The sequence below is a fragment of the Carcharhinus amblyrhynchos genome, chromosome 6, assembly GCF_965287045.1.
Source record: "Carcharhinus amblyrhynchos chromosome 6, sCarAmb.v2.hapA, whole genome shotgun sequence".
In the NCBI taxonomy this organism is placed as follows: domain Eukaryota; kingdom Metazoa; phylum Chordata; class Chondrichthyes; order Carcharhiniformes; family Carcharhinidae; genus Carcharhinus; species Carcharhinus amblyrhynchos.
The window spans coordinates 11,394,881-11,411,214 of record NC_137329.1 but is presented as its reverse complement, the minus strand read 5'-3'; the positions used below and the strand labels follow the sequence as shown (position 1 = coordinate 11,411,214).

Below are 16,334 nucleotides of genomic sequence, written 5' to 3'. Positions count from 1 at the left end.
ATTCAACCCTAATGTTAAAACACTTGTTCCATCATTTTTTTAAACTACACTCTCTCTGTCTGTGAATATAAACTGCAGGATTTATTCCAGTGTCATCTATGAAATAACCTGATCTGCATTCCCCTCCTTTCTCTTTCTTTCTCTCTCTCGCCCTCTCCCCCTCGCAAGAAAGCGACGTTTAACTGGGACCCCGAGACTGTGGGGATGATCCACGGTTCTTTTTTCTGGGGATATATCGTCACTCAGATCCCCGGAGGTTACATAGCGTCCAGACTGGCAGCAAACAGGTAAGCTCACGAACCCTTGAAAGGATGTTGCTGCATTTTGCCAGGGCTCCTGGGGCAGCAGTCACTTATACTCGATCCTGATTTCGAACACTTATTTCACCCCAAAGCTGGCTGATTTTCAAACTAAACATCTTGAATTATTCGAAGTAGGTTGTTAAGCACAAAGTGCTGGACGGAAAATATGTTAATTTTAATGTTTTTTTCGGGTGAAAACTGAGAAAAACTCGACAAGTTGCACCGCATACCACCCTAAGGTTGTCTTTATAATAAATTGAATCCTTATTTAACGAATTAATGTCGACCATCTGTGATATTTGTTGTTTTTTAACATTTCTGCATTGTTATTGGCAAAAAAAATCCTAAACAATTCCGAGCTTCTTTGGAGAACAGTCTGGGTGGGAAAATGAGTGCAGTTCATTGAGATCTGATTTATTTTATATATACAATGTTTCCCCCAGCTTTCAAAGCATATTTTAGTTACATAATGGAATAGCAAAATCATACCATAGAATGACATGATCCAAGATCATTTTATTTGTGTTTGCGTGGGCACAAAGTGAATAATTTAAACAAATCATATTCATACCAATATATTTGTGAATGAACCGAATAGTGCATTTTCAGACAATTGCGGCGGCCGACCAGTGTTTAAATTGGATTTAAGAGATGATGATGGGTGCGATAGACATGTAAAATTTCAAACGTCGTGTCAAAGGGTTAGGAGAATTGGGGAGCAGGTTGTGGGCGCTCTGTTTGTGCGGAGCCTGCTGATATTTCGGTACATGGTGGAGGAAAGGTGGGGTGGGGGATGGTGCTTCCATCCAACCTGTTAATTAGATCCCCTGAGATTCGAACCTCGTTCATCTCAATCCGAGTCACGCACTTGTGCTGGTTGGATCCTAGCGCCTGTCCAATTCGTTCTGAGCCAGTCGGACGCGTGTGCCCATTTTACCTGTTAGCGCACGACCCCGTGACACTTCAACTGCAGGGGAACGTGTTCGAGTGTCAACGTTGCCAGGGTGCGTGGTGATTGGAATAGTAATGCGCCAAGATCGATCTCCCCCCCCGCTCCCCAGCCACCGCCACCCCCCCGCCCCCCCCCCGATAATTAACGGGGGAGAGACCAAGCGGTTTTAGAGTTATTGTGGTTTGAAAAGGATTTTGAGTGGACGCATCTTCCACAAGTTGCACGGTGTTAGGTCAAGTTCCCCTCTCGTCTGATGATGAAACCCTGTTCGAATGACTCATTTTTATTACTGATGTCTCAAACCACCCCCCATTACTAGGAAACTAGAATTCCCAACCCGCAGCCTGCACTGCAGATTCATTTATAAGCCTGCGGTTTACAGAGTCTGCAATTATACTTGGTGACAATACAGCCCAGGAGGAGTGAGCTTTACACTGAGACACGAATGTCTGTGTCCTGGGAATTGCCAGCGAACAAATAGAAACGGTGGTTCGAACAGTTAAAAAAAAATCGTCTGAATGACACATAGGAAATACTCGGAGGCACAAGGATAAGAATACAGGCACATATTTAGTACAACGCGGGCCTCAAAAGTTGGCCTAAGTCGCTGACCTATCTAACCATATTTAATAATTTCTTAAGATTGAGGCTTCCCATGCGGTTTAACTGCTTTATAGTATCTAACGCCATCTCCATGCCGTTTTTTTCCGAAACTAGAAGCAGGAGTAGGCCTTTCGGCCCTTCGAACTGCTTCACCATTCATTATTTTCAGCAAATTCAGTATCCTGTTCCCCTCTTCCCCCCCATAACCCTTGATCCCTTTAGCCCCGAGAGCTATATCTAATTTCTTCTTGAAATCAGGCCATGTTTTGGTCTCAACTGCTTTCTATAGTGGTAAATTCCATACATTCACCACCCTCTGGGTAAAGAAATTTCTCCTCACCTCAATCCTAAAAGGCTTACCCCTTATCCTCAAACTATGGCCCCTAATTTGGATTCTCCCACCATTGGGAACATTCTTTCTGTATTTACCTTGTCTGACCCTGTTAGAATGTTGTAAGTTTCTATGAAACCCCTTCTCGCTCTTTTAAACTCCAGTGAATATAATACTAACCGATTTAGTCTCTTCTCATATGGCAGATCTGGTCTAACCGCTTTATATCTTACAACACCATTTCGCAGTCTTGGAATGAAGGTGCTATTGGAATATCTTTTGTTGATCTTTTAGCGTTAAAGCCCGCTACTCATTCTGTAAATTCACGACTAAATTGACACTTTTTTGGCATAAGCAGTTGGCTTCGCTTTCAGAATAGCCGCAGAAGGTGATAAATGTGTGGAATTCAATACTACCGAATGTAGTTGAGGCCGAAACATTGCTTTCAAGACGACATTAGCTATAGCTCTTGTGGCAAATGTGTGTATGTGTGTCTCTACATAATTGACACGGTTTATTTGACTTTACTCTAATTTACTGGCCCGTTTCGCCAGGATCTGCTCGGAATTACATATTTAAGAGGCAGAGCGGACTTTCGGGTGTCTTACGAATTACTTGAAAAGATCCTTTGTCACGATGACGAGGTGATTGTACAAGGAAGGGGGGAAGATTTGTTCTCCTGCAGCTAAGACACAGTAATTCTGAGGTCAGTTCGTTTCCCACCTCATAGAAACTGTGGCAAAATATGAGGGGAAAGATTTAGGATTGTTCTCGATGCTACCTTCCTCTGCGACAACGCATTGGGTCAGAATTGATCAACTGAGATATGAAAACAACGGGTTCCTGTCTGTTACCTACAATGGGGTTGGGCTTAGGAAGGAATATTCACTATCTTTTACTTGGGCGAGGGGGCGTAAGGTTTACCAGTCCGTCTCGATTTGCAGGAAGCCTTTTGTCAGACGCTGCCAGATTACTGAGTGGGTCCCCGTTGTGGTGCCCGTTGAGATTCACGCCAAGGGCGGCGGTGAGTCGGCGGAGGGAAGCAAGTTTCTTGGTGACAGTAGGATTCACCCGATAACCTAGTCCAGGAGTTAGTGATGGACCAGTTTTGTTCGTGTCATGGTGTGTAAGGTCCTGTTGGCTTTGTTGGAGCGAAAGCAGAGGATGGGGAACTACTGATACCCGCCAGACTCTATCACGAAAATCAACAGCACGTTAGAAACAAGAGTTGCTAACGATATGGGGCAAACCCCGCTGCCGTCTGCACATTTCTAAATTTGTAGCGAATTGCCCGCAAATAACATCAGCCAGCAACTAATTTTTGCGCTGCTAACGCTCGGGTGCTTGAGGTTTAGAAATGCTTTCCATATCTCTATTCCAATAACTGGTCCAACGTGGCATTTAATCCTTCCCCGCGTCCCTACAGGAATTGAGGGGAAAAAACAATTCTACAAGAGAGTTTGCCACATGAGATAACACCTTGCCTGTTGAATTGAAGTACCCCAGATTGTAATCGGCAAAATGCCGTTGAATCTTCACAATTAATCTTTTCTGGGGGATTTGCAGCTATAGGAAAAAAATGTTTCAACGAAGCAAAATTCATAGTTCCCAATACGTCCAAGTCTATATCCCTACAGATATTCCGCACAAGCCAAATATGTCAATCATGAATAAGGTGTCATCTTTTGGTAATGTTTAGTTCCTGCAAACTCACCCAAACGTTTTACTGGAGATTTTTAGACACTTGAGGCTTGTCAAAAGAATATATATATCGCTTGATTTTAACAGTAAATTACTTAGCTTTATATTTAATTGTTGGTCGCGTGTAATTAATCATAATATAAATACAACAGATCTACCATTTGATATCAGTCATTTTACAAGTGAGATTCAATTTAGGAACAATGGGTAGAAAAGTAGCTTTTAGACAATCGAACGCCTATGTTTAAATTTGCTGCCGGCTGAGCCCCATTGTTCATGGGTTTTTTTTCCCCCAATGATTATGGGATGTCTCGCCGCCATGGTCTGTTCTTCCGGTATAGTTTGTACGTGAGATCGCGTGACAATATACATCTGCCGAGAAAAATAATGCAAAGTGGAATAAATGCCCGATTTCCATCATGAATTGGTCTTTCAAAGAGTGTGGTGTCCATTATGCGCCTTCTGTCTGTTTATAACACACTGTTCATTGTGTCTGTTTATAACACAATGAAGGCGAGTATTACATGTTGAGCATGATATTTAAACGTGCACATGATGCACTGGTATTAATGACTTGTTCAACTTTCGGATCGATCAATTCTCCACAGGCAAAACCTTGCTTTTGTAAATTTACATTGGTCACGTCCATGTGAATTTCACCGCTGTACTAACAATCCTGACAATGGAATCTTACAAATGAGTTCATGATATGTTGCCATCTTCTTCCTCTTAACTACCTTCATTTCTCCAAGAGGTATAAAGAATGTTTTCATCAGGTTTAAACGTCAAAAAATCCCGCTTTTGAATTCGAATTACTCCAATCCCCGTTGCCCGCTCCCCGACCTCGCCAAGACGTTATCTATGATGCAGTGCTTCATTATCCAATCACCAACCTCCCAATGAGCCGTTTCCGGTTTCCAGGTGAGAACGATTGCATTTCACTTCCGCCTCCGAGTTAAGAAGTGAAGAGAGTGGATAATTGAGCACCGCGCTGAGAGAGACTAAGTGCTTCCAATGCTCTTCCAAGAAGTCTTCCTTCTGGAAAAAGCACTTTGCATTGTATATGAACAAGCGCCAATGAGGAGAGAAGTTGTGGAGGAAAACCACCCATGTAAAATAGTCTCATCAGATGTACAAGCACACCTTCAGTGGAAACAATCCGTGCCCTCAGCATTAACCAGATCCCCAAAGGTTCATTCTCTGAACTAGCATGTTTCGGATCAGAAGCGCAGCATTTAAAACTTAAATAGTTCGATCAAACTTAATTCAGAATACATTAAGTTTATTTATAGCTAGAAATCTGTTATTGTATCTGACATCCGAATTAATTATATGGAGAATGATGGACAATATGAGGTCGGTAGCAGACTGTAATCCAAATTGAAAGTTCCAAGTGATATAAACCGCAAACGCACAGTTGAGTTAGTTAGAAAGATGAAATAGCATTTTCATCCAGAAATCATTCCAATGACATTTAGAGTCATAGAATCCCCACAGTACAGATGGAGACCATTCGTCCCATCAATTCTGTACTAACCACAATCCCACCCAGTCCCTATTCTCGGAACCCTACACGTTTACCCTGCTAATCTCCCTGACGCTAGGGTCAATTTAACATGGCCAATCAACCTAACCCACACATCTTTGGACTGTGGGAGGAAACCAGAGGAAACCCATGCAGACATGGGGGGAATGTACAAACTCCACACAGCCAATGACCTGAAGCTGGAATTGAACCTGGAAGCCTGGTGCTGTGAGACAGCAGTGCTAACCACCCTTATGTTCACTTGTTTCTTTGAAAATGGTTGACAATTTTTTTTATGTGGCTTGGATTGGGTTTCTTCTGGTGGAGATTCCAGTGAGGTCATTTTGTGCAGTTGTTTTGTGATGAGTCTTCAAGGCATTAATAAATATTACATAATCACATCACCATGTAATTATTTGTACCAGTCTATTGGTTACAATGAAATAACAGAGCCTGTCATGCACAGAACGTCACTGAGACACATTGAGATAATGTGTGACATGTTAAAAAGTTGAAAGGGCTGGAGAGAAAGCTTTTTTGTGTATTAGCTTGGAGGTTCTGTTTTCCTATGGACAATTTTAAGAAATATTAAGTATTGAGAATTGTAGTCAAAGTCGAGTCACTCACTTCAAGCAGTTGAATAGTTAGTAGGTTAGCATAAATTCAGCCAGTTGTTGGGAGGGCATTATTTATTGATATAAGTTTCATTCTACTATATGGAATTTCAATGTGACTTTTGCAAGATTTCTCTAACCACTTTGTGGAGTTTGTGGGTTGAATAAACTAAAACCCAGGTGACATTATTCCTTGAAAACTGTCACATTACAATTTCATTCCTCATCTTGTAAAATTGGGAGTTTGTTTCTGGAAGAAGAAAAGCCAACACCTACCAACCATCCTGTACCAATACCTACTAATCATCATTTGCCAATACCTACTAACCATCCTGTACCAATACCTATTAACCATCCTGTGTCAATACCTACTAGCTATCCTGTGCAAATAATTACTAACTACTCTATGCCAATACCTACTAACTACCCTGTGCCAATCCTACTAACCAATCCTACAGACCTGTGTCCTCTGTTTGAACAGAGGGGAGTACGATAGGATGAGAGAGGAATTGGCAAATGTAGATTGGGGGCGCAGATTGGTCGGTAGGACTGCTGAGGATCAGTGGAGGATCTTTAAGGAGATCTTTCTTGGTGCTCAGCAGAAATTTATTCTAATGGTAAAGAAGGATTGTAGAAGAGACAATCAGCCATGGTTAACGAAGGAAATAAAGGAGAGTATTAAATTAAAAGCTGATGCGTTTAGAGTGGCAAAAAGTTGTGGGCGAGTAGAGGATTGGGAGAGGTTTAAAAATCAACAAAGAATGACAAAGAAGTTGATAAAGAAAGGAAGGATAGACTATGAAGCTAAACTAGTGCTAAATATAAAAAAGGATAGTAAGAGTTTTTATAAATATATAAAGAGGAGGAGGCTGGCTAGGGTGAATGTTGGACTCTTAGAGGATGAGAGGGGGGATTTAGTGGTGGGGGATGAGGAAATGGCTGAGGCCTTAAATAAGTTTTTTGCTTCGGTCTTCACGGAGGAGGACGCGAATAGTTTGCCGGGTATTAAAGATAGAACGATGGTAGGAGTTGAGGGCCTGAATGCGATCACTGTCACTAGAGAGGTAGTGCTCGACAGACTAGCGGGACTGATGGTGGACAAGTCCCCAGGACCGGATGGAATGCATCCCAGGGTTCTGAAGGAAATGGCAGAGGTGATAGTGGATGCCTTGGTGGTTATTTTCTAAACCTCGCTGGATTCCGGGGAAGTGCCGGAAGATTGGAAAACGACTAATGTTACGCCGCTGTTTAAAAAGGTTGGCAGGCAAAAGGCAGGGAATTATAGGCTGGTTAGTTTAACGTCTGTTGTCGGAAAAATGCTTGAATCCATCATCAAAGAAGAAATAGCGAGGCATCTTGAGAAGAATTGTTTGATAGAGCAGACGCAGCACGGATTCGTTAAGGGGAAGTCATGTCTGACGAATTTATTGGAATTCTATGAGGATGTGTCTAGTGCGGTGGATGGAGGGGAACCGGTGGATGTGGTGTTCCTCGATTTTCAGAAGGCGTTTGATAAGGTGCCGCACAAAAGGATGTTACAGAAGGTTAGGGGGCATGGAGTTGGGGGTAAGGTGTTAGCGTGGATAGAGGATTGGCTGTCAAATAGGAGGCAGAGACTGGGTGCTACTTGGATTGGTGGTTGGTGACTAGTGGAGTACCCCAGGGATCGGTGCTGGGGCCTCAGCTATTTACCATTTATATAGATGATCTGGAGGAGGGAGCTGAGTGTAGGGTGTCGAAATTTGCTGATGACACAAAAATAAGTGGAAAAGCAAATTGTGCGGAGGGTGTAGAAAGTCTGCAGAGGGATCTAGGTAGGCTGAGCAAGTGGGCGAGGACCTGGCAGATGGAATACAATGTTGGCAAGTGTGAGGTTATCCACTTCGGCAGGAATAATAGTAGGAGGGATTACTATTTAAAGGGCGAAAAGCTGCAGCATGCTATGGTGCAGAGGGACCTGGGGGTCCTTGTGCATGAGTTGCAAAAACCCAGCCTACAGGTGCAGCAGGTGATCAGGAAGGCAAATGGGATGCTGGCCTTCATAGTGAGGGGGATTGAATATAAAAGTAGGGAGTTCTTGCTGCAACTGTACAGGGCACTGGTGAGGCCGCAGCTGGAGTACTGTGTGCAGTTTTGGTCGCTGCACTTGCGCAAGGATATTTTGGCCTTGGAGGGAGTGCAGAGGAGGCTTACTAGGCTGATACTGGAGTTGAGGGGGTTGAACTATGAAGAGAGGCTGAATAGACTGGGCTTGTACTCGTTGGAGTTTAGAAGGATGAGGGGGGATCTCATTGAGACGTATAAGATGATGAAGGGAATGGATAGGGTAGAGGTGGAGAGATTCTTCCCGCTCAGAAAGGACAGCAGGGCACAGCGTCAAGATAAGGGGGGGGGCAGTTTAGAACGGAGTTGAGGAGGAACTTCTTCACTCAAAGGGTGGTGAATCTCTGGAATTCTCTGCCCGTTGAAGTGGTGGAGGCTACCTCGCTAAATATATTTAAGATGCGGGTAGATAGGTTTTTGGTAGGCAAGGGGATTAAGGGTTATGGGGAGAAAGCGGGAAAGTGGAACTGAGCCACTTCAGATCAGCCATGATCTTACTGAATGGCGGGGCAGGCTCGAGGGGCTAGATGGCCTACTCCTGCTCCTATTTCTTATGTTCTTATGTCCTAACTACTCTGTACCAGTATCTACTAACCATCCTGTGCCAGTACCTACTAGCCATCCTCTGCCAGTACCCACTAACCATCCTGTGCCAATATCTACTAATCATCCTGTGCCAATACCTACTAACCATCTTCTCCCAGCACCCACTAACTATCCTATGCCAGTAGCTAATAAACATTCCCTGCCTATGCCTACTAATCACCCTATGCCAATCCTCCATCACAGACTTGGCCCAATAAAATCAGTAAATAACAGTGTGCTTTGATTTGCTACTTTTCTAAATAAAGACAAAATCTGTTGATTGAATTACTTGAGAAAATGGCAATGCAATGAAAGTATAGTCGAGATATTTGGACAAATAACAAATGAACTTGTTGAAGCATCACCCAAATGTTTCATTGTGTTTTAATAATTAACTTCATATGTCTAAAAAAATTATCTATGCTGACATTTATCATAAATGAGGAGCATTTTTTTTTTACAGACACCTCTGCCCACAAAATCTTTTGAAAGGTGAGTGAGCAAGTGTGTACACTGATGAATGAATGGACAGTGCATGCTAAAATAGAAAAATGCACATCATTTTTATTGTGGAATCTTCAGATCTGCAGGTTCGAAGGGAAGAAACAACAAAATACTTGGAACCTGAAATTAGACTGAAATAATAGGCATGATGGCTCACATCTTTATCGGAACAGAGGCACCAGACCATTTATAACAAATTATTAACACCTCCTTTAAAATGTGCAGGGTGAAATTTCAGATAAATGTATTGAAGCAGTTGTGCTACAATCCCATTTTGTGGCTTAAATCATCATTTAGATTTCCAACTCCTTTTTGCCACACACACAGCCATCAACAGACAACATGCCAACACACAATGCAGACATGTAGAAGCTCACAGATGCACACAAAATACATGCTTGCATATGTGACTAGTGTTAAATATTTAATTAAATATTTTTTTTGGCTGTTGAGTGAGCAGTGTCTTTCTCTTTTAATTCTTTTAAATTTGTTTTGATGCTTCTTTCTGATCATACCATTGTACCCAAAGGTAGTCAAAAAAAACCCTTAAAAGATGCTCTACTCTTTGCTCTCTTGCTTTTCTTTCCCCCACGAGAGATTTCCCTTCTGTTGTTTATGTTTTGCCAACCACAATGCTAAATTATTGATCAAGATCTCAGGTTTATAATTTAATATTTATTGCTCTCAAAATATTCATTTTTGTTGCTAGGAAGTCATGTCTTATTAAAGACAACCAATCTAAATATGTCAAGGCAATTGCAGAATACTCACCCTGTCATTCCTTCACTCTGCAGTATAAATATCTCTCACATTTTACACCTTTTATCTTTGACAAAGGGTCATCTGGACTCGAAACATCAGATCTTCCCTCTCCTTACAGATGCTGCCAGACCCATTGAGCTTTTCCAACATTTTCTCTTTGGGTGCACAATACCCAGATTGACATTCATCTTAAGCAATTATTTGCCTTTTCCCACACACTAAAATAATGAAACTAGCTGCATCTCAAACCAAGTTGTTGGGCTATACTGATAACATCTGACAATGTAGAAAAATGTCAAAATGTTTCTTGTCCAGGGAAGGTAGGACAAATACAATCCAAACAATTACTGCCCTATCAATCTACTCTCAACCATTAGCAAAGTGTTGGAAGATATCATTGACAATGCTATCAAGCAGCACTTACTCAATAACTTGCTTAGTGATGCTTAGTTTGGATTCTGTTCAGATCACTTGGCTCCTGACTTCATGATGCCTTGGTCTAAACATGGATAAAGGAGCTGAATTCTGGAAGTGAGGTGAAAATGACATCAAGGCCACATTTAACCAAGTGTAGCATCAATGAGCTCTGGCAAATTTGAAGTGAAGGGAATGAAGTCAAGGGAATGAGGAGGAAAAACTCCCCAGCGACTGGTGTCATATTGGGTATTTTGTGATAGAGTGGTGATTGATGTACACCAATTATATTGGTCATAGAGGGCTGCTGCAGGAGCTCTTAAGTATAGCATCCAAGGCCCAACCATCTATAACTGTTTCATCAATGACATTACCTCTTGCCATAAAGTCAAAAGTGGAAATAGTCACTTTTATATTCAGTACCACTTACAAATCTTCGGATACGGAATCAGTCCATGCCTACATGTAACCAGACCTTGGCAACGTTCAGGCTTGGCCGATAAGTAGCAATCACATTTGTGCCACAAAAGTACCAAGAAATGACCATTTCTAATAACAGTCTACCTAACCACCTCTTCAGTGATTGTAAGGTTATCGAACTTCAAGAAGGTCAAGGTCATTCCCTATCATAATCATCCTAGAATAACCTCTGATCAGAAACGTAACTGGACCAACCATATACATACTGTGAATACAAAAGCAGGTGAGAGGCTGGCAGCTCTGCAGTGAGTAACTCATCTTCACATTTCACAAAGTTGGTCCACCATTTGTGTGTGATGTGTGTGATGGAATACTCTCCAATTGCCTGAATGAGAACACTCAAAGTTCAACACTGCCCAGGACAAAGCAGTTCACTTGATCAACACTCCATTCATCACATTAAACATTCAATCCCACCACCGTTGACACACAGCAGTGTGCCAGATGTAGCAGCTCCTCAATTTCCTGCGACAGCATCTCCCAATCCTACGAGTTTTACCACCTAGAAGAACAAGAACAGCAGATACATGGGAACACCATCACCTGCAAGTTCTTCACTAAGAGGCACACCATCAGGACTGGAACTATGTCGTTTTTCCTTCATTGTCACTGGGTCGGAAAACAGGAACTCCAACCCAGATATGACACTCGATGGACTGCAGCAGGTCAAGAAGGCAGTTCACCACCACCACCTTATCAAGACCAATTAAGGTGGGCAATAAATGTCGTTTCCAGGCAAGGCACAAAATGAATTTAAAAAGCCCCTCATACCCCAGTAACATGCTAATTCCATTTTAATATAAATACTGGAAAAGAACAAAATTCCCTTTTAGATTCTTATTTAGTAATTTCATTTTCATTTTGTCAAGCACCACTTTCCTCATTCTAGCCAGTTATCCTCTGAGTATGTTCGCTTCAATCTTCTATAGCCTTTGCTATACTTTCTAGTATAGGTGTTTCTCACTGAAGTAAGCAGGCATCCGTTCACCTTCCTCAAATCTAAAGTTGAATTAGGGAATCATTTTCTTCCCCCTCACAGCAAGCCGCTGTGGTTATAGGCGACTATGACGAATTGCAAAGGTTAATTCCTCCAGCCTCATGATGTGCACGTGAATGTTTGATGTACTTGCGAAATCCAATAAAATAAAGCTAAAATACTGAGGAATAACTAAGTTAGTGCCAGTCCAGCTCCACGCTCAGTTTATTAGGAAACTGAATAAAATTACCAATTATTTTGATGTCCCCAAACCTAAAATTACAGACACCCTTCAGACATTCTCCTCCGATTTTGAATTTGGGTTTTTCATCCAGATGCCACGATGCACAATCCATCTGCATCCACTTTTAACAAAGATAATAGGCTGCCTCTCACCACCGGCGCTGAATCAATTTATCTGCCTACCTGCCTACATGTGTTCCCCATGGCGTGAATTATGCTTACCCTGAGGGAGGATTTCCTCTGACACCGGCCGCGGTGAGGGCCAGCAGTGTTGCACAGTGAGTGAAGGGAGTCCTCGTAGCCTTAGAATGACTGCACCGCAATAACTGTACAACGCAGACTGTTTAGTTTAAAAGGAGGAGCTGGAAAATTAGATTCAATAGACATGATCAGATCCTTCGAAATAAAACAAAAAACATACTGGAAAAAAAATCGATTTTGTAGTATTAAAAATGTACATAATTTTTCAAATTTAAATTTAAACATTTGTTTTAATACCATGGTGTTGATCCGATAAACAGTTTATAAAGTTTGATCAGGGAATCCCTACATTGCAAAAGAAGGCCATTCGGCCCTTTGGGCCTGCACTGATGACAATCCCACCCAAGCCCTATCCCAGTAATCCCAGGTATTTACCCTGCTAATCCCCCGACCAATTTAGCATGGGCTATCAACCCAATCCTTTGGATTTGATCATTTAAATAGTTTTGACAATTCACGGCAAAAAGGTTGACCTTTCGAATAGGATTTCCCAGGTTATTTCCTTAAAAATAATCTGAGTAAATGGAATGATATTTTCCTGTTAAACATTATTTTCTTAAAAATAATCCTGTTCCGAACAGTTTCACAAGTGGGAAATTTTCAAATGCATTCCAATAATTTCATCGACTCATTTTTCCATCTACTTCATTGAGAAACCGGTCAAACGGAAAGGCTGTTTAAATGCCAATACCTCGGATAGTTCAGCTCGAGGTTGTACTAGTTGTGGAAGACAATGAAATTCAAACGGATTGATGTTAATCAAGGTTCGTTTCTGTATGGACGCTCACAGTCATGCAAAAGTTCTTCGCATGTTGGCTAAAGGAGCGATTGTTTGGAGGACAGTATAATTCCAGTCCAATTGACGCACAATGCATCGGTACATCTACCTTGCCACACCTTGAGTGAACTGACGAGAAAGTTCACCTAGAGTCGAAACGTTGGCTCTATTCTCTCTCCACAGATGCTGTCAGATCCTGCTGAGATTTTCCAGCATTTTGTGCTTTTGTTTCAGGTTGCAGCATCCGCAGTAATTTGCTTTTATCATACAATTAAAGCCGAAGTGGATTAAAAGGTAACTTAGCTGTGTCGTAATGATAAAATTGCATTCGATCGAAAAGCCTTTTTGATTCCATTCAGTTAAATGAAAAGTCCACTGTAATAGGGGCTTTTAATAGTTTTATTTTCTATGTTTTTATAGGCTAATAAATTGGATGATCAACTAGGATCATAATGAGTTTATTTATTAGCCACAAGTAAGGTTTACATCAATACTGCAATAAAGTTACTGTGAAAATCTTCTAGTCGCCACACTCTGGCACCTGTTCGGTTACACTGAGGGAGAATTTAGTATGGCCAATGCACCTACCCAGCACTTCTTTTAGACTCTGGGAGGAAACCCACGCAACGTGTAGACTCCACACAGACAGTGACCCAAGCTGGGAACAGAACCTGGGCCCTTAGCGCTCCTGAGGCAGCAGTGCTAACCACTGCGCCACCGCAGGCTCAAAGGGCCGAATGGCCTGACCTACTCCTATTTTCTATGTTTCTAATAGTAATGCAAACGATCTTGGACTTTGCGATTACATCCGCGGAGGTAACAGCCCTTCACCCAGGGAGGGTCCCGATATAAACCAGAACACATGGATCACCAACTGCAACAATGTTCCCACACTGTACTGGCATTCCAGTGTAAAGGTACAGAATCACTGCTATGTCCAGGTGATATTAAGTGTAGCATAATGTTCTTCACGTCAGCATACCTACAACCCTGCATAGTGTCAGATATGCGCTCACATAAAACCCGATGTAATGTTTTAAATCCTTTGAAATTATTGCCACGTTACCAATTCCAACACTGGGGCAATTAGAATTCTCTCTTCCCGCCAGTATCACCACAGAACCGGAACTCATCTTGATGGTTTTGGCATTGTAAACCTCACCAGGTCACCGGAGGATGAGAATATATTTAAAATTAAAAAAAAGGTCAGAACACCACAACATCACTGCATTCGCTCCATTTATTCTCTGGTCAAGATGGAACAGCCGCAGTCCCGAGTCAACAATGAATGTGATTTATATTTCCATTCATTACCAATTTAGCCATTGGCGTAAAGCTTTAGTGTTTACGGACAACAACAAAGTATTTGCATAATTACTGGATATTTTAAAATTTCATCAATCAATGAGAATGAACTGCCAGGCAATTTCTTTGTCTACAGAATAGAGATTCTGTCAAAATTCGTTTCCCAACTTTCCAGTATTTTACCCTATATAAAAACTTGCAAAATAAATGTAAATCAAAAATTCATTTTTTAAACAATTCGTTGAGTGTGTAAGGGATTGTCTGGTTTTCCCTCGCATTCTCCATTTGAGCAATGAAGGGCTACGGTTTGAAAGCTGTTTGCTTTCATTTAACCCTGGAAATATGCTGTAACTGGGAAGTTTGTGATGGAGACTGTCCCGAGAGGCTGTAATCTGTCCCCAAAGCTTAAAGAGACGAGGACAGAATGTTTTCACCCGTCCCTTTATTTGATCCGATTGTCGCCTCTGCCACCTTTGTCGATAACAGTATCCCCTTCAGGGGATACTGAGTGTAGAAGCATCTCTCAGCATCTCCAGCGGCCACACAGCAGTCTCCACTTCCCCCGTGGTCCAGGCTTGATGTTGACAGGTAAAGCGGCACACGCTGGGCCAATATTTAAACATCCACTTTAATTAAAGTTACTGGTCAGCAAAACAAACTGAGCACTGGCGTTAAACACATAACAGCTCAAATTAAAGTATTTGGCTCGATAAATATCATTAAAAAAGTGCTAAACCTCATTAAAGAATTTGTGAATTTTTGTCAGGACAATCTAAAGTTTGAAGTTTATTTATCAGCGTCACAGGTAGGCTTACATTAAAATTGCAATTATGTTACTGTGAAAATCCCCCAATCGCCAGACTCAGGTGCCTGTTCCGACATAGAGAGGGAAAATTTAGCGTGGCCAATGCACCTAACCAGCACATCTTTCGGATTGTGGGGAGGAAACCGGAGCACCGGGAGGAAACCCATGAAGACACAGGGAGGATATGCAGACTCAACACAGACGGTGACCCAAGCCAGGATTCAAATCCGGGTCCCTGGTGCAGTGAGGCAGCAGTGCTAACCACTGTGCCAATGTGCTGCCCATTGCCCCTGCCACCTGTCCATTCTCTTGACTATTTGTTTCCAGATTATTCTGGTGATTGTCCCTTTAAGAGCAATACAAGTCAAATGACCCTTGCCCTACAGTGTTGCCCTTAAAGGGACAACCACCTGATTTGTTACTTGGCTTATTCACAAATTAAACTTCTGAATTCATGATTCAGTCAAAGCCAACTCAATTTTAACTGATTATTCAGTTGAATACATTCAAGCAATAACACCAAACATCCAAATCACAGAACACTGGATGCCAGAAGGAGGCCATTCGCCCCATCATCTCTGTGCTGTCTCTGTGCAGGAGCATCTTACTCAATGCCATTCTCCCAGCCTTACCCTGCAGCCTTGTCCATCTCAGCTAATGATATAAGTAAGAAATTTGGCTGTACTTGAGTTAAAATGAAATAATCTAGGATAGCCTTTACATGCTTCCCCTTTGCATGGACAGTCGACAGGAATTTGAGTCATCTGCCACTCAATTCTGATTGACCAATAAGTACCAAGGTTGTAATATGTTATATTCAATAATGTTATTTATATATTAAAACCCTCTCTCAATTCACCTTTTGTGCATTTCATATAAAGGCTCTATTGGGCAGATAAAAATACATCCCTGTTGCACAGATTAGCCATCTAGGATCTCCACTCCTGCACCTGGGGTGTCCTTATTTGTAGTATTGCCATGACAAATGTTCAAAGCCCTTCCAATTTACATTTCAGATTTTGAGATTGTGTTTACAATTTGAAGGATTTACTCGAAGATTCGTTTTTGAGGGGAAGGGGATTGGGTTGTA

The 16,334-nt window shown here is 41.8% G+C and overlaps 1 protein-coding gene across 1 annotated transcript in view; it reads left to right on the top strand.

Moving 5' to 3' along the window:
- Nucleotides 1–16,334, top strand: part of slc17a6a (solute carrier family 17 member 6a) — a 62,649-nt gene that overhangs the window by 2,794 nt on the left and 43,521 nt on the right. Inside the window, exon 3 of the mRNA XM_080191536.1 lies at nt 169–287. Coding sequence (XP_080047662.1) covers nt 169–287 — 119 coding nt within the window. The remainder of the gene's footprint in view (nt 1–168; nt 288–16,334) is intronic.